Source organism: Passer montanus, unplaced genomic scaffold (assembly GCF_014805655.1).
Source record: "Passer montanus isolate IOZ18808 unplaced genomic scaffold, ASM1480565v1 scaffold208, whole genome shotgun sequence".
Taxonomy (NCBI): Eukaryota; Metazoa; Chordata; class Aves; order Passeriformes; family Passeridae; genus Passer; species Passer montanus.
The window spans coordinates 266,920-294,107 of record NW_024366681.1 but is presented as its reverse complement, the minus strand read 5'-3'; the positions used below and the strand labels follow the sequence as shown (position 1 = coordinate 294,107).

The 27,188-nt window shown below is 38.9% G+C and overlaps 2 protein-coding genes across 6 annotated transcripts in view; both read right to left on the bottom strand.

The window, feature by feature from the left end:
• Positions 1 to 27,188, bottom strand: part of LOC120501853 (solute carrier family 12 member 7) — a 120,395-nt gene that overhangs the window by 88,467 nt on the left and 4,740 nt on the right. The window lies entirely within an intron of this gene.
• Positions 20,002 to 27,188, bottom strand: part of NFX1 (nuclear transcription factor, X-box binding 1) — an 80,365-nt gene continuing 73,178 nt past the window's right edge. For all 5 annotated transcript variants that reach the window (XR_005627411.1, XM_039708597.1, XM_039708604.1 and 2 more), the window contains 2 exons: positions 25,330 to 25,431; positions 20,002 to 23,843 (listed from right to left, as the gene is read on the bottom strand). Coding sequence is in view for 4 of the 5 variants with exons in the window: in XM_039708597.1 (XP_039564531.1) it covers positions 23,768 to 23,843; positions 25,330 to 25,431 (178 nt within the window). In the remaining variant the exon portion in view is untranslated. The remainder of the gene's footprint in view (positions 23,844 to 25,329; positions 25,432 to 27,188) is intronic.

The following is a 27,188-nucleotide window of genomic DNA, read 5'->3' as shown; positions in this document are numbered from 1 at the left end:
AGTGCAAACCTCTCTACAGGCTGAAGTAGAAAAAAAAATTTGCTTTCACCAACATGACTTTCACATACACCTGTTCCTCTTCATCATTCCCTCTGAGGGAGGGAAAATTGAGGGAGGGAAAACATAATGGAAGTATTTAAAACACTTGTATGTCTTGAAGTTGTTCTCTGACAAAATGAATGCCCTCTCCATCCCCACAATGGCATCTGCTAGCATACACAATTGAGCTGACTTGCAACATAAGCACTGTAGGTTAATCATTGCCAAGATTTAAATGAATTGTGAAACTAGTTTCATGATGCCAAATAAGTGAGGAGAACATAGAATCGTAATAAAAAACCGTAAAGAGTTGCTTAAAAAACAATACTTTTTCATATGAGTGGCAGGTAAAAACACTAAGATGACAAAATAGAAGTTAATATTATTTTTGCTTTAATATTATTTTGCTTTAACTGTGTTTTATTATTCTGCTGACATACAGTACTTGGCAGAAAAAACCCTGCATAATTCAATTACATTGCTTTTCTTCCAAAAAGAAATTATGCTCAACTCAGTGCTAGGAGCTCCTCTGCCCAGTGAGAGCCCTCATCACTGAGCAGTAACACTGATATGCACTCCTTGGAAGAGTGGGTTCTCTCACTGAGTATTACGTTTTCAGTATAAAGGGTAGGGAGTAGTTTCTTGCATACTCATTAAGGATGTTGTTTTGGGACATGGCAAATAGCATAGTTGAATCCCTTTAGGCAATAAATACTTGAAATCATCCTGACCTATTCCAAATAGCATGTTATTATGCTAAAACTAGGTGCTTCACATTCTATTTTTAATTAACTGTCTGGTGACTGTTAAATCTCATATTCTTTAGTATGTCTGCTGAATGAGGACCCTCAGAGGACACAGGCAAAATTAGAACCTTCTTTGCTTTGTCTGGAGTGAAGTGAGTCTACACAAACAAGCTAATTCTGACCAATTATTTCTCAATAAAGAGAGCAAATATGTCTTATGTATCAGGGAAGCTAGCCAACATAATTATCTTGCAAATCAATAGAAAACTGCTAATCTTTCTGTAAGCTATAATAGTTACAGTTACAGCTTCAAATTTTAATATTGACTCAAATTATCATACATCCTGTCATGCTGAAATACTAACCAGCATAACTTTATTCTCTTTGTAGAATTTTGTTCAACTAAGTGTAAAAACTTGTATTAGATTTACTGCTTACTAAAAATCACAATTTTCACAATATTTGGGAATATGTAATCTCTGTGGATTTTTTTTTTTAAATCATGCCTCAGTGTCTCCATACTGTTGTATACTGTCACCTAGTGCAATATAGTTGGACAGTACCTTTCAGAATACCCTGAGGAAGTATGGTATGAAGACTATGATGAAGACCATGGTGAAGCAGTTATCTCCTGCAGTGCATGCAGGACTGTGAGGTGGACTACACTAACAGTGGACTCTAGTGGGAACCCTTTGCTGTTAGCCAGACTGGGGACAAGGGGAGGAGTTCATGGCAATGTTAAAAACACTATAACCTGGCTCAAAAGGACTAGGGATGGAGATTGTAATGGATATACCTTTAAACTGTCATAAACTATGATTCGAATTTTGTGGTACAGGAATTAGTACAGCAGAAACCACCTGAGGCAGTGGAGGAGAAGACTTACAGGAAGCAGTGACTTGACATGAGTTGGCTTTGGCGCCCAGTAACAAGCAGCAAGAAATAGAGCCCAAATCAATGGACTAAATGAAGTCAACAGACATTTTTAACATATTTTATAGAAATTTTGCAGGGGTGGTCTATAGACTAAGGGAATAATATCTCTGTATTATATCAAAGAATGGAAAGGGGAAAGTGGTTAATAAGGTTGTATGGAATAGTGTGGGACTTGAGTATAATGTAAATGGTACTAAATAAGAGTTGGAAGTCCCAGTTTTATGCATACACTTTATGTTATCAAAAACATAGCACTTCTCTGCCTCTTGTTTATTTTGACATGGGAATGAAGCACAGGTTTTGTTTAGGTTACAGATCAATCCATAATAGGTTTCACTTTTTTAGCATTTTTATCTTTGATGTTTTCCTTGCAAACTTTTCATTTCTCATGAAAAAAAATCATAGCCAAATTAAGACTTTGTTTTTTAACAGCCAGGAGTTTGTGCTTCTGCAAACATTCCCAGACATCAGTCTACAGCTTGGGCAAATTACTTTCACATTTACATTAGTTGCAGAGTCATGTGATAAGCACAGCTGGCAATATGTCTTTATAGACAGTTACCACCTGTAATACAAACACAGAACAAAAATTTCCTGCCCTAAGTAACCTTCTGACATCCCTAACCCTGTGATAATTTTCATCATGTGAAAGGAGGAAGGAGGTCTTGGGAGATTTATGGTGATTGTTTGGCTTAAAAATACCACAACACTTCCCTCACCCATGATATAACATGCAGTGGGTCTTCAGGCAAGGACATATCAATAAATATGACCTTCCTATGCACAGACCACCCCAATTTGTGAGGTAATTCTTTTGCACAAATTTACATATGTACATCAGATCCATCACTTCTCTAAGTCCAGTGAGACTTTCAGCAAAACAAAGGTTGTTGTTACCATTATCTAGCTCAATTAAAAAGTACCTCTTTTTGTCTATGGTTAAAGAGGCAGATGAACTACAGTCCTGCTTCCTATACTTCCAACTTCCTTTATAGTAATGATAGCCAAGAGGAAAATCTGATCAAAACCACAACTCATTTACTCTGTAGGAGAGGTACTGATGCAGTCTAAAACTCTCTCTGCTTTCATATTGCTTAAATTAGTAGTGGAAGAATATGGAGGATTGTACATGTTGTGAGCTTCAAGATGAAGCTGAACATAATCACCAGGTTTGAACAGCTGGCATGAGTGGTTTAAAAATTTCATATCATTCGAATAATGATACCTAAACGATAGCCTAAATGTACAAATCTGTATTCTTCTCCATATTGCCTAGCTCCATACCTGGATGTGCCATTCACATTGCTGCACATATCCGCCACAGATGCCTCCTGCTCTACCTCTTCTGGTACATTTGGGTATAAAAGTAACACTGAGCTTTTAAATACCCCCTCAGAAATAGTGTATGCTGCCAGCGGCCTCTCCTGGCAGACATATAGTCATTGTAAACTTGTGGGTATAGCCCCCTGTTCTATAAGGTAAGCACTGTATCCAGGGTGTTCCTTCCAGGAACTCCTTTCCTAGAAGGACACACATCCACTGCCCAGCAGGCTCAGAAAAGCAGTTTACACTTCTGGGAGTTACAGTTGCCATAAACTCTCTCTTTCAAGATGCAGATTTTTTTAGCCTTAACTAATGACAAGTCTTTGTTGTAACAATATTATATGTTTTGCTGGGCCAAGAGTATTTGCAACACCAGCATTTCTATGCCTTCTGCCTTGTCTGCTACTCCTCCATACCCAGTAACAACCACGATCTTCAGCTCTGCAAAAACCCCACTACTTTTTTTGGCACCTTTGGGTTTTCAAATGTAACTGTAGTCTCCGGACTGTGTCTGTAGACTGCAACCCAGAGCCTTGGTTCTGCTGCTTCCACAGTAATTATGCCATGATAATTAGTAATTATGGTCTAACAGTACAGTCTTTATTTCATTCTTAGTCTTCTTAGTCTTTTCATTTGAAACATCAAACAAAATCACAAGCTTCCAACACAACTATTATTAGTCCTACAAGCTGTCATCTCCCCCACAGCAGTATGTAAAGGATGCTTCCTCACAACCAACATTCTCAGAATGAAACTTGAAAATCAGGTCATGGCCCCAGCTCATGTGATGTTTTATGAGAAGCCCTTCAGGTCTCATAAGGATATCTGTAAAACATACAGCTCTCCTTGTGGGACAATCTGACTTTTCAGCCTCAAGATGGCCCAGATCACTGTTGTAGCCTATACTGCATGGTTACTAGGGTAACCCATGGCAGCAAAACTAAAAAAAATTCATAGGAATGCTAATTGTGTGCAAATGTCTGTTCTCTCATTCCAGTAATAAGAGTGAGGAATTTGTCCTGGCATTTCCCTCCCTGTGTATTCAATTTGTTGAATACACAGGGAGGGTACAATTTGATTTCTTTTCTGTTGCCTTGTAAATACCAGAAGTCCAGGCACAATTCTACTGTGCTGCAAAGCAAATAGAAAGTAATTAGAACAATCCAAAACATGAGCAGTCTTTTGAATTTGTTAATTCTAGCATTGAGCTCATCTGCATTGAAAACTGCACAAGCTGTTGAGAAACCACTGTGTCTAGCCCTAGAACTTAAATCTCAATAGATTAAAATCACATGGGGTTTATCAATAGCAGTGAAAATATTAAGTCACTAGCTTTGTAAGTGATGTTCTATAACCATAGGAACATATGAATGATGTTTAGTGAAAGGAACAGTATCTCACAGAGATGACAGAGGATCCATTCTGTCATCTCTGGCTGCTCTCCAAGAATAGCATGGAATTTATATCTTCAGTGAGAGTACAAGTGATAATCAACCATAATTCACTGGCCCCCTATCACTCCTTGGCCTTAAGGATGAGCAAAATTTTCCCTCTAAATTATTTTTTTTCTGTTTCTTGATAGGTTGTAACTCCATACTATTACCTGACACATTGTCCACCTTAAAACCAGGAAGACTTCTGGTACTTGACCCGAGAAGCACTTTGTGCTTCTCCTGGGCTAATCTGTCAGAACTCAGAGGGAAACAATCAGTTAATCACCGGCCATTAACAGGTATTCGAAGAGCTTTGCTTTGGCAGCACACCTAAAGAAGTCTGACTGGTTTGACTTGCTTTTTTTTTTAACTCTGAAACTAAAAAAAAAATACAATTTTCTATTCATAACAACTGTGAAATGAACTTCTAAAATCCCCTAAATTGCTAGTGTATCATATTCTCATCCACTCATCTGTGTTTTAGCTTACACTTCAAAGCAGGCCAGACTGCAGTTGAACGTCCATCTCACATTTGGCAAGGGAGGGAGGTTTCACCTATGATGCCTCATCAAAGTGTAACAAATATCACGTAAAGAGTCTGGAGAAATATATCATCCCAATCTCTCCCCTCTTCTGTTGTCTACCATGCAAATCCTCTCCACCTTTGGTGCAATCATGAACTTCAAGCATAACTCACCTATATTTCTACATTCATCAAAGTCTTCAGTCATTAGTTCATGCTTGCCTTAATCTCCCATTCTTATTTCAAGCTATTTTGTTCCTCAGTGTTATAAGTAAAAATAAAAATTGACCCAATCATAATAAAAATAAAAACAAAAAAAATTATTTATGACTGTATTACAGTCCCGACAGCCACCAATAAAAAAAATGACAGTGCAGACACCGGGATACAGGCTGGGTGTGCTGCTTCTCTAGCTGATGACAAGAGAGGGGGGGCGGCAGGCTCCCCCTGGAGCTCTGTTGAATCCCAGCTGTCAGTTGTTTCAGCGCAATATAAAACTCAGGCAGCGCACACGGGTCCCAGGGAAACTTTATTTGATGGTAAACTTCCCCTTTTCCTCTCCTGGGACCTTGATCAAGGGGCAAACAAAGACTTATATGTGGGGGAAGGTCAGGGGAAGGTACAATTTTCAACAAATCAGGAGAGCTGGGAGTAAAAAACTGAGGCTGGGATAACAATAGTGAACCAATAAACTTCCAAGGGACGAAAAACAGTTTCAGTAAATGGCTAAAGTTTGGAGAAATAGAAACTAGAAACTAGCTGACAAAATAACTGGGAAAAGGTGGAGACAAAAGGAAAACAGCACCAAGGAAAACTACCAAACCACAAATCAAACCATAAACCTACTAATAAAACAAAAAGCACGATACAACATGGGTGGACACAGATCCGGCTGCTATCGCACTGAACCCCCCTTCGTCCACACTTGCTGCTACACAGGGACAATTCTTACACTCTTTTTCTTACCCGCAGCATCAACTTTTTGTCTCCTTTCAAAGTCCATCATATTCATGTTGGTTTCTTTCTTCACTCAAAGATGCACAAAACCTCATCTGGGAAGAGACAAATGTTCCTCCTCCGATTCCCGGAATCCTGTATTCAGGTGGAAGGTGTTGATGGCCCTGGTTCATGGGCCATCAGCACTGGGCGTCCTGGGGTACATGCCACTATGAACAACCATCTCCTGTGCAGCCGAGTTTTCTCTGTATGTTAATGCAGAGTTCCACCCTTGTCAACCAGCTGAGGTGTCATTCTAGGATTTAACCCTGGTCTCCCTTCAATACCATGTTTGATACGTGTTAGGGATAGAGTTAGTAATTCGTGCAGATAAAATATAGACTTCTATAAAGTATGTGAACCAAACCAGCTGTACATGGGGGGGGGGAGGGGGGGCTAGGAATTTCATTCTCAGGATGCCAAAATCGTGGCAGACTGGCAAGGAAATACCATGACATTTACATAAGAAGGAAATCTCGGCTGCACAGGAGATGGTCGTTCACGGAGGCCATATCCAGAGACACCCAAAGATGATGGCCCAAAAAGATACCCATCTGAGATAACCAGAGCCATCAACAACTGCCACCTGAATACAGGATTCCCTGAATCGGGGAGATGCATGATCAATTCCCGGATGAAGGCTTTGTGCAGTTCAGGCTGAAGAAAAGAACCAATTTGAATATGAAGAACTCTAAAAGAAGACAAAGGGACTCTGCTGCAGGCAAAAGAAAGAGTATAAGAACTGCTCCCTTGGAGCAGCCAGTGTGGATGAAGGGGGATTTGGAGACAAGAGGCCAGATCTACGTCCACCCAACCTATCTCCCGGGGGTATTGCGCTGTCAGTTTGATTGTTGGCTGTTGAGACTGTATCACGGTCGTGATTAAATTATTTTTGTTTTTATTAGAATTGGGCATATTTCATTTTTACCTATAACAATCTTGGTGACCTGACGTGATCTGATTAAGGATTCCAGGGTCCCCTCTTGAGGTCCAGGCGGTGCCCTGCTGAATTCAGTGGCCAGACGAGACTGGGAGAGCCCAACAGAACCGATCAGATTACACAAACTTTTTGTAGGCTAAAAGTCACAATCAAGAGATAAAAATGGACCCAGAGCTTTCGAGGACGGAGGTTATTCTCTGTAAAGCCGGCAATTTTTACTTGTAAAAATGACGTGCATGAAGACTCCACATGGGAAAACGAACCGTAAGTATCGTGTGATTGAGTGGGGAGTGATTGAGTGTGTGTGTGAGAAGTGATATTATCACGAAGCGAGTGTGGACCCTAAGATCGCAGTTCCACTCTTCCACGAGGAAAGTGGTCAGTCGTGGGGGAAGCGGGTGAAAAATTAGTTAAAAGCACACACGCACCAACCCAAAAACCCTGGGAAACTGGGGAGGGAAGGGGGTTGTTTTATCGATCACAGGCTGAATCAGAAGGGAACGGTAATCCATCAACAACCAGGAACAATGAGACCTTGCTGGATCCAGGGATAGGTAAGAGAGCTCTTCTTTTTTTGTTGACTAAAATTCTGCAGATCGGTTCACTGCACGATTAGTAGGTCAGCAAAAAGCTTTTATTTTTGTGGCATATTGTGATTGAGAGCCAGAAACAGTGTGTACCCATAAAAAACCCATGAAACAGACCAGCTCTTGACTGAATTCACCAAAGAAAAAGTAAGTAAGGTTAAAAGGACATGGGATTGAAAAAGAGTAAAATCCAGGGAAAAACCCCAAAGAAACCAGGGAAACGGGAAAAATATTGTATTCCTGACATACGAGGCACAGTCCTCTGGGATGGATGTTAGAACATTGGGAAGATTACCCTATGAGAAGGAGAAAATCTAAGGAAAAGGTAATTTACTATTGTATGGAAAAGTGGGCAGATGTGGAGATCAGGAAATATCTATTTTGGCCTGTGTTTGGGTCATTTAACAAAGAGATATGTCGAGCATTGGGGGAATTTGTGTTTGAGGAGGAGGGGTCGACAGAGCAGGAAATGGAATATGCTCGGTTATGGGAATATGCCAGTATCGGATTATTCCCTACCACAGCTTGCAAACAACCTAAATATCAAGTAAGAACTTGGGAGCCCCTGGAAAACCTTCCTCCCCCTTACCCGAACCCTCAGGTGCAAAGTCCTCTCCCTGAACACGTGAACACCGGGCATCGACAGGCAATGCCGCAGGCACCGCCACCTGAAGTCACACCTCTACAGGAGCAAGCTTCGGCAATCCCCTCCCCACCAGAACAAAACCCGTTCTTTCCCTCTCCTACACAACTGGAGGAAAACACAACACGCACACACACATCTGCAGGGAAAGATTCCCCACCCTCCAGTCGTAGGAGACGCAGAACTCAGAAGGTGCACACAGGTGATAGCAAAGACGAGGAGGGACAACAGGGTCTCTTTCCTCTCAGAGAGGTTCCAACTGCTCCAAGAATCATTGGTTATGTGAATGTGTCAATAAATTCAAGGGATGTACGGGCATTCAAAAAGGAAATGGGAAAGATCATGGATGATCCGTTGGGGGTGGCGGAGCAACTGGATGAATTTTTGGGGAACAGCATTTACTCATATGATGATATTAGCACTATTGTGAGGTCATTGTTTAATGCCAAAGAATGGGACAGGATAAGAGTGGCTGCAATAAAAGATTGAGAACGCAGAAACCCACAAGGAGGGAATGGGGAGGTCAAATGGCTCAGCCAAAGGCCATCCTGGAATGCCCAGGTAGAAGAAGATCGGCAGAAAAGGATTGATCTAAGAAATATGGTTATTCAAAGTATTTGGGGAGCGGTGCCAAAGGGACAGAACTTGGGGAAGGCTTTGGGGGAATGCCAGGGGAGGGATGAAACTCCTATGGAATGGTTAGAGAGATTAAGAAAGAGTCTCCAAATGTATTCAGGTACAGACCCAGACTCTCTGGTAGGAGCCATACTATTGAAAACACAATTCGTGGCTAAATCTTGGGAGGCTCAAAAGTTCAAGAGGGAGGATGGGAGGAGGATGGGAGGAGGATGGGAGGGAGGATGAAAACAAAAGATACAAGCCAAGTTTTTGGTGGCAGTAGTAAGAGAAGCTCAGAAACAGGAACAGAATACTAGCACCGGGAATGTGGCGCATGCGCAAAAGTCCTTGGGGAAACCTGCGTCCTGTCAGAGGGAGGCGCCAGAGTGCTACTATTGCAAGCAAAGAGATCACTCTAAAAGGGAATGCAAGAAGAGAATGAAGGATAAGAAAATGTTCCAGAAGAATTAGAGGTGTCAGGGGCTTTTTAACATGGGGTCTGTAACACCAAAGGAGCCCTTGATAAAACTTAAAATTGGACCCCATAAACAGGAGGTGATGTTTGTGGTGGATTCAGGAGCTAAAAGGAGCACCATTCAAGATCTACCACGAAGATGCTCAAAAAGCAAGGATTCTATGAAGGTAACTGGGGCAAAGGGGGAACCCTTTAAGGTACCAGTAATCAAAGATGTAGAAGTAGAATCTGAAAATAAAATATGCTTGGGGAATATGTTACTAGTAGAAGAAGCAGACTATAATTTATTGGGAAGGGATTTGATGGTGAACTTGGACATTAGCTTAATTGCTCAAGAATTGCAGGTTGTGGTAAGTTTATATAAACTGACCACAGAGGACAAGGGGAAGATCAATCCCAAGGTGTGGCATACTGAAGGGGAGGCGGGGAAACTGGAAATGGAGCCCATACACATAGAGATTGAGAAAATACTAGCACCGGGAATGTGGCGCATGCGCAAAAGTCCTTGGGGAAACCTGCGTCCTGTCAGAGGGAGGCGCCAGAGTGCTACTATTGCAAGCAAAGAGATCACTCTAAAAGGGAATGCAAGAAGAGAATGACGTATAAGACAATGTTGCAGAAGAATTAGAGGTGTCAGGGGCTTTTTAACATGGGGTCTGTAACACCAAAGGAGCCCTTGATAAAACTTAAAATTGGACCCCATAAACAGGAGGTGATGTTTGTGGTGGATTCAGGAGCTAAAAGGAGCACCATTCAAGATCTACCACGAAGATGCTCAAAAAGCAAGGATTCTATGAAGGTAACTGGGGCAAAGGGGGAACCCTTTAAGGTACCAGTAATCAAAGATGTAGAAGTAGAATCTGAAAATAAAATATGCTTGGGGAATATGTTACTAGTAGAAGAAGCAGACTATAATTTATTGGGAAGGGATTTGATGGTGAACTTGGACATTAGCTTAATTGCTCAAGAATTGCAGGTTGTGGTAAGTTTATATAAACTGACCACAGAGGACAAGGGGAAGATCAATCCCAAGGTGTGGCATACTGAAGGGGAGGCGGGGAAACTGGAAATGGAGCCCATACACATAGAGATTGAAAAACCTGAAGACCCTATTAGGGTAAAACAATACCCAATACCCTTGGAGGAACGACGGGGGTTAAAACCCATAATAGAGGATTTGATAAAGAAAGGTACTTTGGAACTGTGCATGTCAAGACATAATACTCCCATTCTTGCGGTCCGAAAACCGGATGGGAACGATCGTCTAGTACAAGATCTGAGGGCAGTTAATCAGCAGACTAAGACTCTGTTTCCTACAGTTCCAAATCCATATACCCTCCTCAATAATGTGTCACTAGAGGATATTTGGTATAGTGTGATTGATTTGAAAGATGCTTTTTGGACTTGCCCTCTGGTGGAGGAGAGTGGAAACTATTGTGCATTTCAATGGGAGGATCCCAAGAGGAATCATAAACAACAACTCAGGTGGACCTCCCTGCCCCAGGGGTTTGTGGACTCACCAAACCTGTTTGGCCAGGCTCTTGAGCAACTTTTAAGTGAGTTTGTCCCAACAGAAGGAACCAAGCTACTACAATACGTGGACGATCTATTAATAGCAGGACCCGATGAAGGTGGGGTAAGGTAAACCACCATTGCTCTCCTAAACTTTTTAAGAAACAAAGGTCTGAAAGTCTCAAAATCCAAACTCCGATTCATGGAGCCTGAAGAAAAGTATTTAGGACACTGGCTTATAAAAGGAAAGAAAAAGACAGACCCTGATAAAATAGCCAGGATTATCTCCTTACCTCCTCCTCAGTCTAAACGAGAAGTAAGACAGATTCTGGGACTTTTGGGATTTTGTAGGCAATAGATTGAGGGGTACAGCGAAAAGGTAAAATTTTTATATGAAAAGCTGACTACCGAGAAACCCAAATGGAACAAGGAGGACGAGAAAAATTTTAGGGAACTGAAGGAGTCTCTTATAGTGGCTCCGGTATTGAGCTTGCCAGATGTAAAAAGACCTTTCCAACTGTTTGTGGATGTAAGTAATCATACTGCTTATGGGGTGCTAACACAAAATTGGGCAGGGTCAAAGAAACCAGTAGGCTATGTGTCCAAGCTTTTGGACCCTGTCAACAGGGGGTGGCCTACGTGCCTACAGGCTATAGTGGCCACAGCTGTGTTAGTGGAGGAGGCCAAAAAGATAACCTTTGGGGCTCCTGTAGAAGTATACTCCCCACACAATGTCAAGAGCATTTTGCAGCAGAAGGCGGGAAAATGGCTCACTGATGCATGGCTTCCGAAATATGAAGCCATTTTAATCCATTCTCATGATTTAGAACTTAAGACCACAGCAGCTCAGAATCCAGCTCAGTTTCTATATGGAGAAACTCTGAGTGTACCTGCCCATAATTGTGCTGAAATTGTTCAACTGCAGACCAAAATCAGACCTGATTTGGAAGAGGAAGACTTGGAGGAAGGGGAAAAGTGGTTTGTGGATGGATCAGCCAGGATTATCGAAGGAAAACAAAAACCAGGGTATGCAATAATAAATGGAGTAACTGGAGAAACGGTGGAATCAGGTCATTTAAATGCAGGATGGTCGGCACAGTCATGCGAATTATATGCAGTGCTGAGAGCTTTGTTGGGATTGAAAGGTAAGAAAAGGACTATTTACACGGACTCAAAGTATGCCTATGGATTTGTTCACACTTGCAGCAAGATCTGGGAAGAAAAGGGGTTAATTAACACAAAAGGGAGTGGGCTGGTACATGAAGAATTAATAAAGTAGATTTTGGCAGCTATCAGGGGGCCCGAAGCAATCGCTGTAGTTCACGTAAAAGGGCACCAAACTGGAGCACAATTTAAGACAAGGGGTAACAACTTGGCGGACAAAGAAGTCAGACACACAGCACTCCTACAGATAAGTACCCCAGGAATTTGTGAGGGTGAAGCACGGGAATTTCCCCCCCAATTCTCTCAAAAGGAGATTGAGGGGTATGAGAAGATCGGGGGAAAATTGGACAGAGATAAGTGGAGGTTGCCAGATGGAAGGGATTTGGTATCAAAAGAGTATGCCCGGAAAATCTTAAGGAAGTTACACATGCAGACTCACTGGGGGGCCCAGGCTTTGGTGGAACAATTCTTAAAATTCTTTGGATGCAAAGGAATATATGAATTGGCAAAAAAAAAATAAAAAAAAAATACAGGGATGCCAAAAGATAAACTAGAGCCGAACCAGGCAAACAGCACTGGGGAGCGGCCCAGTGGCATACAGGCCCTTTGAGAGGGTCCAGGTTGATTTCACAGATCTGCCAAAGGTAAGTAAGTACTGGTGCCTGCTAGTAACAGTAGACAAACTGACACATTAGGTAGAGGCATTTCCAAGCTCCCGAGCTACTGCACATGTGGTATCCAAAATATTATTGGAAGAAGTAGTGCCTAGATATGGACTAATATATAGATTCGGATCAAGGCACACACTTTACCTCTGGGGTCATAAAACAAATGACAGAAGCTTTGGGAATCCGATGAGAGTATCACACCCCCTGGCATCCCCAAAGCTCTGGACAGGTTGAGCAGATGAATCAGACTCTAAAAGCACAATTGTCAAAACTAGTATTAGAGACCAAAATGTCCTGAGTCAAATACCTCCCTTTAGCTCTACTAAATATCAGGACGCTGCCCCACTCAGAAACAGGAATATCACCTTTTGAAATGTTATATGGAATGCCTTATGAACATGGAATGCCGGTAGGGCACCCTAAAATTGAGGATGGACAAATAAGGCTGTACCTTATACTATTAACAAAAATTTGCAGGAATCGCGGAAACAAGGGATTATAATGCAACGGACTCCTTTAGGTTTTGCTATTCATCCAGTCCGACCCGGAGATCACGTCCTCATAAAGACGTGGAAAGACATACCATTATCTGCTCATTGGGAAGAACCCTTTCTTGTTCTCTTAACCACAGACACAGCGGTTTGAACAGCAGAAAACACTCATGTGTCAAGAGTTAAGTGAGTAGAGCCTCAGACAGAAGCACAGGAGTGGGAAGTCGTTTCTCCCCCTGGGGATTTGAAGCTTACACTACGCTGACCACACTAATGACAGAAATTGACCAGATAAAGTGTCAAGAGCCTGACTGCCCGTGCCACCCATTTGCTATATTCAAGTGCTTGTATTGTAAGGAGTTGTGGGTGGCGCACTGTGAAAGAGGAGTGAGACCAAGGGGTTTGTGTGAAGATTGTTTCAATCATGAAATACATTTGACTAACCTAATTCTGACGCTCCTCACAGAACTACAGGTGATTGAGGCAGACTCCCTAGTGTGGTTCAGACTTTTTCAAAACAGGGTAAGGGGAAAACTCCAATCTCGAGCCCAAATCTTAGTGGTCAAGTGCCGAAGATTAAACAAAGTACCTTGCAGTGCCCGGCCAGTGAGACTCAACCAGTGGGGTGTGTTTAAGCAGAGATAAGCGGCTTGAGCTAGTTATGACCTCCAGGAAACTACTTCCTACTTCCAAGAAGATGGTTTTCCCTGCCGCTGGTGGCAACCCAGTGGGCGAAGGTGGAGGCATAGGAATGCTAGTAGGAGTGATTCTAATGAGCCTGAGTCTAGTCATGTGCCTCAAGACTAGTGCTTATGCCAAAAGCCAGGCTAACCTGGGTCAGCGGGACCCCAGCTACAAGGGTGAAGTCTGTACTGAGATTCTCGAGGAAGGGCAGGGTGAAGCGGAGGCTTCGACCAACCTAACCTCAGAGGACTGTACAAATGGCATGGTGAGCAGGTACTGTTTTTCGATGGCACTCGATATACTGTTTGTGTTAAAGAAGGGAAAGAAGTCTGCATCCTGCAGAGGATTGCGTCCAGAAAGGGTAAGTCAAACCATTTAAGGCAAAAACGCAGTGGTGAATCTTTCAAAATCCCTGTATGTGACAAATATAACTGCACTGCTTGGACTGGGGGAAAAATGGAATCAGTTTTTGTGGAGTATTACTAAGTGAGTAAGTTATGCTACCCTGATAAGACTCCAGGCAGTGGTAGAAATTGTGTCTAACCACACCACAGATGCCCTCGAGTTACTATCAAAACAACACTCTCAAATGAGGGCAATTGTTTATCAGAATAGGATAGCCCTAGATTACCTGTTGGCAGAAGAGGAGGGAGTCTGTGGAAAGTTTAATGAATCAGAGTGTTGTATTGAAATTGATGACTACAGGGAAACCACCCGAGGTCTAGTGGCTGAAATAAAAAGAGTAGCCCATGTGCCCATCCAGAAATGGAATTCAGTCTTAAATACTTACTGGTGGGACAATTTGTTTAATGGAACTTGGTGGAAAAAGTTGATCTTTTTCACTGGAGTCATCTTCCTGCCTTGCCTGATTCCTTGCTTTATCCGTTTGATACATTCAGTAGTGCATGGCATGCAAATTGCAGCCATGCTGGTAGATCCAGAGTGCGCAACAGGGAAAACAAGTCTGGTTCCAAAAATTATGAAATTAGAAAAAGATGATCCACATAAGTGGGCAGCAAATGCCCTGGCACAATTCAAGAAACAATTGGATCGTAACGGATCAGAACTTAGAAATTATCAGGAAGTACGTCAAGAAGATTAAAAAGGAGGGCTATTTAAGAAATCACACTTCTGTATATAGGTTCACTGGGTGTACAAATATCATAAAAAGCTAAAAATAAAACACGTGGGTATATTTTTAGAAAAGCAGCACGAATTAATGTGTTTATGAAAAAGGTGAGGGCCCTGAATCGGGGAGATGCATGATCAATTCCCGGATGAAGGCTTTGTGCAGTTCAGGCTGAAGAAAAGAACCAATTTGAATATGAAGAACTCTAAAAGAAGACAAAGGGAATCTGCTGCAGGCAAAATAAAGAGTACAAGAACTGCTCCCTCGGAGCCGCCAGTGTGGATGAAAGGAGATTTGGAGCCAAGAGGCCAGATCTACCTCCACCCAACCTATCTCCCGGGGGTGTTGCGCTGTCAGTTTGATTGTTGGCTGTCAAGACTGTATCACGGTCACAAATAAATTCTTTTTTATTAGAATTGGGCATATTTCATTTTTACCTATAACCATATCTAAAATCTATCGGCATGAATTTCTATCATATCCCTAACATGCAGTGTGCCACCAGAATGTCTGCCCACACTTCCCAAATGCCAGGGCCAGCTTAATTTGTTTTTGAAATACATTGTTGGTTGCTGTCCTGGCTGCAATATGCTCAGGAATACTACGGACTCTGCATCCCTTTCCTCACTTTGTCCTGCTCTTTTTTCATCACTGTGAGACAATTTCCTTCCAGAAACAGAGCAAAGCCTGATTTTCTGCCCTTTTAGCAGAAAATGCCAGAGCAACATTTTCTGCATTCCATGTCACTACCTTCTCTGAATACCTCATTGTTATATGTATTATGGTAATTCGTGCTAGTAGAGAATATATATACAGATGCATGAAATATGTCTAAGATATAAAATCCTAAAACACACTAGCAGGGGAGAAAGAGCTGCTTCGCAGGGTGACAAAATCGAAGCTGGCAGCAGAAGAGAAGGCGTGCAATTAGCATATGAAGAGAACCTAGCCCAGCAGAGGAGATCATCCTTCTCACTGGTATGAACAGGAGAACACCGAGAAATGATGGCCCATGAAGATGTCCAACTTAGATAAAGAGAGCCATCAGGGACATATCTCTGAATACCAAATTCCAGTGACCCAAGAACGAACACACATCAGTTCCAGGACAGGGCTTTGTCCAGCACAGGACAGAGAAAGGAAGAAACATTAATATGGAGAACCCTGAAAGGAGAAAAAGAGACTCCACCGCAGGCTAGAAAAAGGGTATAAGAACGGACTCTGCCAAGCCACATTCGTGAACTGTGGGGGATTCAGTGCGATAGAGGCTGAATCTGTGTTCACCCAGCGCTGATCCCGGGGTCGATGCTGTCCCTTTGACTGTGGCTATTGAGACTGTATATCAGTCTTGAAATAAATTCTATTTTTGATTATTAAATTGGCTTGATCAATTTTTACCTATAACATCATGAACTCCTGGGCTGCTGGAATGACAATGCCTTTCTTCCTGAGAACATATGCTATCCCTCCTGCTTTCTTACTCCCTTACCTCAGCCCAAACTGCTTTTTTCCTGGCCATTTTACAATTTAGACCTATTCTGGGAAAGCCAAACTCAACAATACCATGCATATGACTCCAGACCAGTTTCATGTAATACATGAGAAAAATGCCAATCGCTTGTTTTAAAATTTTAGAAGTTTAATAGTTATAAAATGGTTATAAAAATAGTAACACAAATTAGAGCAATAAGAATTTGGACAACCAGAGTTAGGACAATAACGGACAATAAAAGCAAAGAATTACGAACAAACGTTTGGATGCTTTCCTCTTGAAAGCATGGCTCACTAACAAAGGATTAACTCTTAAAAGCAATAATAAAATACGCATTTTTCACATTCATCTACAGTGATGTAGAGATGTATGCTGCCTTCCTTACTACCTTCTTATCTTCAAGCATCAAGAAATCAATCATCCCCATACTCTTCCAGTGTTCTCCATCTTCTTTTTTTGGCAATCTGTATGTCAAAAAGACTGCTAGGTAAAATAAAATCTTCCAGGAACTCTGGAATTAAAACCACCAGTTATGTTCTGAGTCCATGTCTTTTTCTATGTCTTGCCCAATCTGTTTTCCTAAAACTACTCCTGTCACAGATTCATACAGGTCTATACTCCTACTCTGCACCTGCAATGGCCAAACTTCCCACCCAGTAACAATCAGGGAGTCTAATACCCAGAGAAGGTAAAGAACATTACTGACATTACTGGTAGACTAAATTTGGTGAACATCCAAAGAGGAACCAGTAACTGATTAGAGCCAGTGTGCTATGGAGTAATTCCAAAACTGCACTTTTCACCTGTGATATTAGTAGAAAAAAGGGAAAGTCTTAGCTCTAAATGTACATAGTTGGAAAGCAGTTTTTATTGATAGTAATTTCTTTCACATAATTATGTTTTCAATTTATAGACCTGGATAATGTTTTGAAAAATATTTTACAGGGTACCAGTTTTTAGTTTATCTTCATGTGAAGAGGAAAACATCTATCACTACACTAATTGCAAATCATTTTCTTCTGAAAACAAGACCTTTTTCTAACTTCTTTATATTGATGGTAAGATGTCCATTCCACAGAATAAACTGACTTTGCTTCAGTTAGCTTTTGATGACAGAAACTGTTTGCCAATTAAAAGTATGTCCTTATTAAGGAATTAAATATCAGCTAACACTTAAATAATGCTTCATTAATCTCAGAATATGAAGAGCTCTCTCTTCAGGCCAATGTGTTTCTAAATTATTTCAATTTTTTACATTCTTTGATACAAAAGAAATGTTATGAAGCACTAAAGTAATTATTTTCATTCACTTAGAATGAATAAATGTTAACATTTGCTGCTCTTATTGTTATCCCCAAAATTAATATTCGAATTTAACTACAGCAGTCAAAATCTACAAACACTGTAGCAACTGAAAAATTACAGCCTTATCGTAACTGAGTTACAATATTGCATACACAGCTGATAAGGTCCTAAGAAAACATGAAAATCTGATTTCCCTTCATTCACTCCTCTCTGTTCTACAAGAAGATATTTTACCCATAAATGTGTAAAAACCACTGAATTGGAAACATCAGAAGAGTACAAAAGCTGTATCAGAATAAACAACTGCAAAAGATTAGGAGCTATCAAATTTGGCAAAAAACAACCATCAAGGAGCTATGAGCATTGAACACACTTCAATGTGACTGCACAATTACCTCTTCTATCAATTACGCAATCATAATCTCTTTGAAAAAGACAAGATGTAGCACAGCTATTAGCATATTAATAGAATTACTAAGAATTTCTGGAGACTGCTGCATTCAAAAAAGTGAATAAAAAGACTAAGATGATAAAAAGAATCAACAGCCTGTTCAAAAGGGAACTCAGGGAGACAACCCAGCAAAGACATGGAGAGAACTTTATTAATGCATGTCTACAAACACTTTTGACAGCTAACATTGTATGTAGAAAAAGAACTGCTAAAGCTCAGGGACAAAACTTAGTCAAAAGCATAGTTTCTTTAGGTTGGCCATGAATTGTAGGATCATACTGGTTGGAAGAGACCTCAGGGAGGTGATGTAGTGTTCTATTAAGCTAGATTTTTCTTTATGCTGATGCTTTTAGTTTAGTTTCTTACATCTTATAAATCAAGCCGTCTAGTTCTCTGACTAGAATACATTTTCTTACGCTTTAAATGTGAATGTAGTATGACTGGATGCTGGAGTAAGCGCACATTAGATCCATCAGAAAACCAAACCATTTACAGGGGGGAAGTTCCTAACATTTCACAAAAAGTAAAGTTGAGAAGGGCAAGCAGAGCTGAGCTCTACACAACAGATGTATTTTGTTCCTATTCCTTTCACTAAAAAGAAGGCAGCAGTAGCTAATAATGACACCTAAACTGATAGAAGGGTTGTCTGAAATACCAGAAAGGTGATATGCCTTGATCTGTGCTCTTAAAAAGATTTTTTTTCAGTGATAAAAATAACTTTATGTTTTGAAAGAGATGTATTTCCCATAGAAATTCTAAATTAGACACCTTGACTTAGAAACATAATAAAAATACTGTGCTTGAAACAGCATTATTATCAATGGATAATAACAAAAGATTCCCAGGACCCTTTGGGGACCTTGCTTCTTGTAGGACAGCATCAACATGGTCTCTCCATCTGCTCAAGACACTGCACTACTTTCTTCAAAAATCTTGAGATGACAAACATTAAGAAACCTGGTCTGAAGCTCAGGAGCGTCCAAAATACAGCATCTCTACATAAGCCCTTTCTAATAGCTCTAATATTCTGGTTTATGGTTAAATAGTAAGTATATAGACATAAAAATTTGCACATCAACCATTTTAGGAATTCAGCATTTTAGTAAAGGATGAAAACACATTTGTCAAATATGAAGGCTTCTGCTGGGAATTCAGTATCTACACAGGCTAAAATACTTTAAACCCAACATTTGAACAATGGCATCTATCTAAACCTTTTCCAAACGTGAACATAAACCAAAACCAATTGCCTCTTCCCCTGCCATTTGCACACACTTACAAGGAAGACGTATTTGGTCTACCCTCTAGTCCATGACACACCAAACTGAAGTGCAGGCACTTTTTTCAGGCAAAGATTTTCAGTTAACATGTTTTCCAATGCTTGTAGGCCTGCAGCATGCCATCCTCATCCTCCAAAAATATCCTGAAATTAAAGTCCAAACTTAAAGGCAGTTGAAGTAGCAAGCTAAAAGGTTTTAGTCTGTCTTTCAAGACTCTTCAATCTCAGATAATTTCCTGAATTTCTATGAGCCATCTTACACTTCATCTGAAATATCAGGTCAAGCTTTTGCTGAAAATGCATGACCTGGGTTAAAAGTTTGGGGAGGAGCCAGTTCAAATTATTTCAAACTTCTGATTTTTCAGACTGCTTGCTTTTTGAGTCTTTCTGTCACTGAACTGTGATGACAGAGTTCTTATATCATCTCTCCACTCCCCATATATCATCCTGAATTTCTTCTATCTAATGCCCACAGAACTTTGTTACATTAGTCCTCACTTCCCCTCCCCCCACCTGCCTTATAGTTACTATTACCACTTAATTGTGAACAAACAACAATGAAGGGACTGTAAGTTAAAATAACATATTTTATTGCCAAGTAGCATTTAGGCTGACATAATAAAGGGTTTTTCATAAAACCAAAATGCAGATTTCTATCCAGAATCATCTCTCCTGTAGCTCTGAATTCCAAGAAGGCAGCATACTCTCCATTTTCTGGGGAGCCTTCTTTACTTGCTTCATTCTCCACACAGTGTTCATTTAAAAATCACTTCAAATCCAGGAAACCACATACTTTATTTAAAATTTTGAGGAAAAGGAACTTCCCAAATGTCAGTTTAAATCTTTACACTTGTTTCTCTGTGATGTCTCAGTCTTCCAACTCTTGAATACCAAGATGAAGTTTGCAAACAATTCCAAAGCACTGATCTTTAAATTTAGATTTATTTTGGGTTTGTAAAGAAAGTAATTTTACATCAGTAACTTGACAAAATTAAGTTAAATATAGATCTTTCAACAAATGACAAGCATTGTAGAAAAACTTTGCTCATTTTGAGGCAGATACTGTAAAAACTGCCACAGAAACAAGTGATTTTGAAGTTTACTTATGTATCTTATACAATTTTATGTTAAACCCAAATACTGAATATTCAGAGCACTTCAAATACTTTAAGCTATACAGACAGGTAACAGCACAGCCCAAATGCAAAATTATCTGCCTATTTTAAACACAATTTTAAAAGCACTTCATGAACTTGCAGGTATTCCAACTGGTATCACATAACTTATTTCAAAAGATGCTTACTGAGAAGTACATTCTTCAAATATATTTACAGGAGACAATATTATTCTTAGGGCTATGGAAAATTGCTAGCATAGTGAACCTGAAGTCATAAGCTACAGTGATATCATCATGATTTTTGCCACTGCCTTCACTGATGCAAAGATTTCTTTTATCTACATATTCTTATCTTAGATAAAAGGTGCAAATGCCAGCTCAGATTTAAAAATAGCTATTTGAAAAGTATTTCCACAAGGCACACAATATGAAGCTAAGTTATCACATATATCAAATTTCCAGCCTTTATTACTACTCCATATTCCATATGAAAGTCACTGATACACTGCAGCAAAAGCAAAACAAAACAGAAACAGCACCACTGTTAGCCTTTGCTGAAATCCTTCTTAAGGCAATGGAGCTGAGCTCCAGGGGAAAATCACTTTCACGGGTAAACATATAGTATCACATTTTTAACCAGCTTACTAAAATGAATTTTAAAAATAATATATTTGGTACATGTGAATTGCTTCATTACTACAGGTATGAATCCCACAGCCATGATTTAGAGTTGTGGAACACACAAATCTATAAAAATGTTTTAACATTCACATAGTTAAGAGGCAAGTGATAAGAAGTATGACTTCTCAGTATGAACATATTTGGCAGTAATTATTAATCTTAGCTTGAGAAACTGAGATTACTTCAATTTTCTTATTACAAGCAGTGGCCAATTGACTGCTGAAGTGTGTCTCACCAAAGCTGTTGAGCTTTTAGGCTAATGCCATAATCTGATAAAAATTCCACTAAACAGAGCTGAAAATAATACTACAAAAAACTTTTAGGTTTTAAATTTCAAATCAGAGGCACAAATGTGATGGTTTTGGCTATATTCATGTGAAACTGTGAATAGTTAGTAGGCTTCAGTTTTATTCTATTTATTATCAACTAAACCACTTTGATTTTCTGTAATGTTAGGTCTACCTATAGTAAACCAACTGTGTGTGCTCCAGTATACATTCATCTGATTCAGTTCACTGGACATGTGTGCCAGCTCCTGTCTAGAACCTACCTTTGCGGTATAACTACATACATTCTTAATAGAGGTGTTACTAGCTTTAAGTCAGTGCTATATAAACATAGCTCCAAGTTTCAAAACCAGAAATAGCCTTTGTCTGGCCACATTGAGACAGCACTTGTCTGCAAGTACTGGTACAGATAAAGTCCTCACACAGAAGGGACTGAAGAAATACATTCCTGGAAGTAACTTATTTATTTAGCTGCACTTAGCAATACACCTTGTAGAACCATAATTTGCTTAAGAAATGAAGGGCAATGTAAAACACAGTGATTTAGTTTTCATTTCTGTTCACAAAGTGTTAGACAAAAAAAGTAAAACCAATTTAAATCACTACATACAAATTTAAAGCTTGAATACTCTTGAAGGTACCTGTTTTACTTGAAACACTTCAACTGTTTAGTACCATTTAAGACTGCATTTTTAAAAATGTGAAATAATAAACTCCAACAAAAATATACAGTAATAGCAAGCATTTTATTTTTAAAACATTTGGGGGTCAGATATGGTTTGTGAATTTTCAACTTGTTTTTCGATGTTTTATGAGCTGCTCAATTGAAATGTAGCCATGGAATGCTTCATAGTTAAGGCTCAGGGTCATATGATAACTCTAAGTGAATCTAAGCATGAGTAAATGCCTTCAATTTTTCGGCAACAAATCTCACACTACAATGTAGTGTGCCCCTATTTATCATCAGCCTCCTATGCTGTATAGGGGACTCACCTCAAGTATTACACATAGCAGCCACAAGGAACAAGAATCAGAGTGCATCAGTGTTGGAGTTCCTAAAGCTATTAATACAAAAAAACCTTCTCCTCAGGAGAACAGATATGACTCCAATTCAGAGCTGTACCACCTCTTCTGATCAGACCTACAATCTCCTCTCCCAGGGAGCTACTCACCTGTCTTAAATCAAGATCTGGAAACAATTCACCATTATGAGACCACTCAGGTGTCTTTCAGTGTTTAAACCATCATCCCATTTTGTTAATGGCATTTCCCATAAAACAAAGATTTCCCATTGCCAAATAGTTTAGGCAGATGGAATAATAAATTTTACAAGTATTATTCCAAATTCATAACATACTTAAACCAAAATTCACACATTCATCTTATACTTGCACACTACAGGAAAAAATATAAACCACAATAAAACCATGCACAGAACACCAAAATAATATATGAAGTCTGATTTTTTTCAAGGTCTTGAATAAAAAAGTAGTAATATTAGTAATCTCATGTTGTGGGGTTGGTTTTGTTGTTGTTTGGTTTGGGTTTTTTCTTTGTTTTTGCTTGTTTTTCTTTTTAAACACATCAAATTTGAGATAAATTAGAGTAACTTTTAATTTCCCACCTTCCCCAAATACTGGTTCTTCAGATTCCAAAGCAGTTCTCTATTCTTAATAGTCATTTATGTATATATTTATACTTAAATTTAGTATTTCTTTCCAGGTAGAAGAGTAAATCAAATTCTTATATTTACCACACTAACACAAAAGTGAATTAATAAAACATTAAAATACTTTAAGAATATCCCAACCAGTGTTTTTATCACAGATTATTTCTAGTCCATTTTAGGTTGTGTGTGATACATCAAAATAAATGTCTGAGATTTATTTTTGTTCTTAATATTCAAAAAATATATCTGCTTACCACCAGTTCTCTTGCTTCAAAGTCATCAATGAAAATCTAAATTATTCTGACTGCACATTAGATACAAAATTGCATCAAACCCAGATTTAATAAACCCATACTACTATTAGGCATTATACAGTTACATAAACTGTAGAAATGCTTAACTTTTTAAACTACCATATCTAGCTAACTTTAGATGTTAAATTATGAATATGTTGAACAACTGGTCATTTGACAGATAATCAAAAGCACCTCACACAATAACTTAGTATTTTCACCTCTAACTTTCTGTATCATAATCTATGTGATTCTTATTAATCTGAATGATTCTACATCAATCAATTCAGTCCTGGACATCAAAGTAGTCAATTACTGGCTCTTCCTTTAATGGTTTGGATAAACCACTGTTTCCATTAGTCCTGAAATTACAAGAATATTAAATATTACACGCATGTAAAAAAAGTTACAAAGTAAACTGAATCACAAACTCCCATAATATCTCAGTGTGCACATACACACTGCACTGGTCAATAGCATGTACTTCTAAACTAAGTTTTATTCAAAGTACCTTAATGCTCCTGAAAACCTTTGTTTACTGAATTTTGACAAAAACATATGACTAATTAAATTATTGTACATCAACATGTGTCTGAATGGATAACATTCCTTTTGGGGTTTCACCAGAAAATGTAATTTGCCATTAATATTTATTGCAAAAATGATACTGTACTGAAAACTAAATGTTTAAAATGGCTTTTTAAGGAAACAGCAAAATAAATACTGTTAAAATTAGCTGATGATCAAACCTGCTTGCTCTCAAAAACAGGAGTAACAAAAAATATATGGTCATAGCAAATCCATATACTGTAAAGATTTTTTCAGTAAGACAGCATGAGATCTTCCAAAAGATTTTGTAGAATAAAGAATTTCTAAAGAAACTTTACTTCTAGTACTGAAAAATAAATGGCTAAGACCCTCTGTTTAATTTTGCTACATAACTTCTTACCATTAATTAGGGTCACTGAAGACAGGAATCCCATAGAAGTGGAAACAAACACTACCAAGCTATTAAAAACTGACACTGAGTTACACCTTAAGCAATCCTTCTAGAAATATGTTTTGCTCTAGATGCTTAGCTCTGAAACAATTTAATTTTTTTCAGAACAGCCTACTTTGTATTCCAGCAGCACCTACCAACAGTAGTTACTGCAACATTAAGCAGTCCCTTTCTGCAAAAGGTACTTGAACATAACTTCAGATGCTTATCTGTGAAAAATTTGGGAGGAAAACATTTCTAAAAGGTAAACCCAAACAAATAGTAAACCAGCCATAAAAAAAAAATCGTAACTATGAGATAACTACAAATATCTGAAGCCGGCAGGTCATACAACATAAAAACTGTCCTTCTAAGACTATTCACCAAGATGCCTTATGTATCCCATATTCAGTGATTCTCACTTTTTGACAAAAATTGTAGTTCACCTTTAATCAACTGTGTAGTCATATATACACAAGAAAAATACATTTAGTACCAGTCCAAATAAGTAATTTTATGTCAGTAAGACATTGGTTAAAGGTAAAAGAAAAAAAAAAAAAGGAATTCCAAACCTTCAAAACAGCGCTGTCTTCCCAACTATCTAATATTTATTAAAAAATAATTTAAAAACCCAATAATATTTGTTATACCACTACCCCTATACCACACAGCCAATCTCACATTTTCTTATCACTTCGTTTTATGCTTACTTCTGTGGAAAGAACATCTTAGTGCATACTGCAAGCTCCAAAGCAGAAAAAAGGGAAAAAAAGCAGAAACAGGGCATATGAAGTTAAAGCTCAGGAATATGTTCCTTGGGGAACTCAGCAAAAAATTGAAGAATAAAGTTTTAAATCCAAATTCCTTACTTATCTGTTTGTTTGGAATGAAGAAGAGGAGGTGCAGGCCTGCTCTGCATTTCTTTATCTAGCACAGAAGTTAAGGTATTGCTTGGACAAATGGATTTTCCTCTAAAGAAATAAAGAAAGAGTATTTAGTTCAATAGGAAATCATACTCATTAAGAAGTTGGGAATGAGTAGTATTTGTACATAGCAGTTCTGGTATCAGAGTTCACATTTGTATTCTTAAATCATCTATTCAAATATTTAGTTTTCCAGCCATGGAGACCGACACTCCAAAAAGTACATTTTCATTACCAAAAATCTATCCAGTATTCTAAATGTCTCTTCGCTGCTGCCTATAAAAGATGAAAGAAGCGGCTTACTAGATTTGAGCATTGGTACCCAGACTTCTTTTCTGCATGTGAGGTCCACAACTCCTTTCTAATATGAAGTGCACTAAATGATCAACTGTTAAAATAGCAAAACTGGGATACTTATACTCTATGGCAACATATCTGTTCTTTCAAAGAACAAGATATAAATCAGAAGGAACAACTTAATAGCTTAACTCAGCACCACAATAACACAGTTCACTGAATCTTTACAATATATCTAAAATTTTGGAAGCACCTTCTCAAATGCTGACAGTAAATCATGTTAAAGTCATTGATCACAGCACAGTGCTAAGAGGCACTCTCTCAAACAACATTGCCTCTTCCTTGTAAGCAGTTCCAGGTCAATCAGATCAGAAAAAAACACTATGCATTAGAGTGGGCAAATTAAAAAATCAGCTTCTTCTGTCCTCCATGCTAATTACAACCTATTATGTCATGGCCACCACACAATGAAGCATCACACTTGTGCCTGTCCCATCTGCAGTGTAAGGATCACCATGGCTATGGTTACAGGGCAGTATATTCTCCAGTACAGGAAGACAATGTACTTTAGCATGTATACTTATATATTTTAGGCTGTGAATCACACTCAACTTCAGCCGGCAATCTCTGACTAAAGGCTGCAATGTCTGGAGAAAGAGGAAGGATATATATATATTTAAAAAAAAATCTGGAAACAAACAACCCCCAACAGCCAGGAAAAAATAAAAAAGTCCTAGAAAGATCTTTCCAAAAGGTATCTAACTAAAAAAAAAAATTCCAAATAATTACCAAACACACCATCTTTAATAGATTGTGGAGATCTCTTAAAATTTCCTCTGAATTCATGAGCCACTTTTCAAGAGTGAGTTTGTCTTATTTCACTTGGATGATTTAACTGCAAGACTGAAAGAGCTTCCATTGTTAGCATCTTTCCCATTCATAGGTTCTTCTGCATCTTATCTGGGGGCAGATAAGCCTGAATAAATTAAAATTCTTAAACCTCATTAAGGTCAATTTTTAACCCTTCCTGCACTTTCTTCTATACCATGCTACTGACATTTTCAGACCAAACTACTTCTCGTACACTAAATTAAACAGCATTCCTGAAAGGTTTTTATTGGGTATTAGAAAAATGTTCTTCACTCAGAGAATTGCCAAGCATTGGAACAAGCTGCCCAGGGAAGTGGTTGAGTCACCATCCATGGAGGTATTCAGAAGATGTGTAGGTATGCTTAGGGACTTGGTTTAATGGTAGGTAGACTTGATAGCACTACTGGACAAAATGATCTTAAGGGTCTTCTCCGAACCTACATAATTCTGTGTCAAGTACTAAATAAGGATTTTTCCTCCTCATTTACTTTATTAATGCGTTTTAAATATACTGCTCCAGATAATGAGATTCTCTGTGTTTGGTAATTACATTAAATTCCTACTCAATGAATACCAACATATGCATCCTTCAAAATTACATACTGAATAGGAACAATGCTGCAAAGCAATAGGTTGCA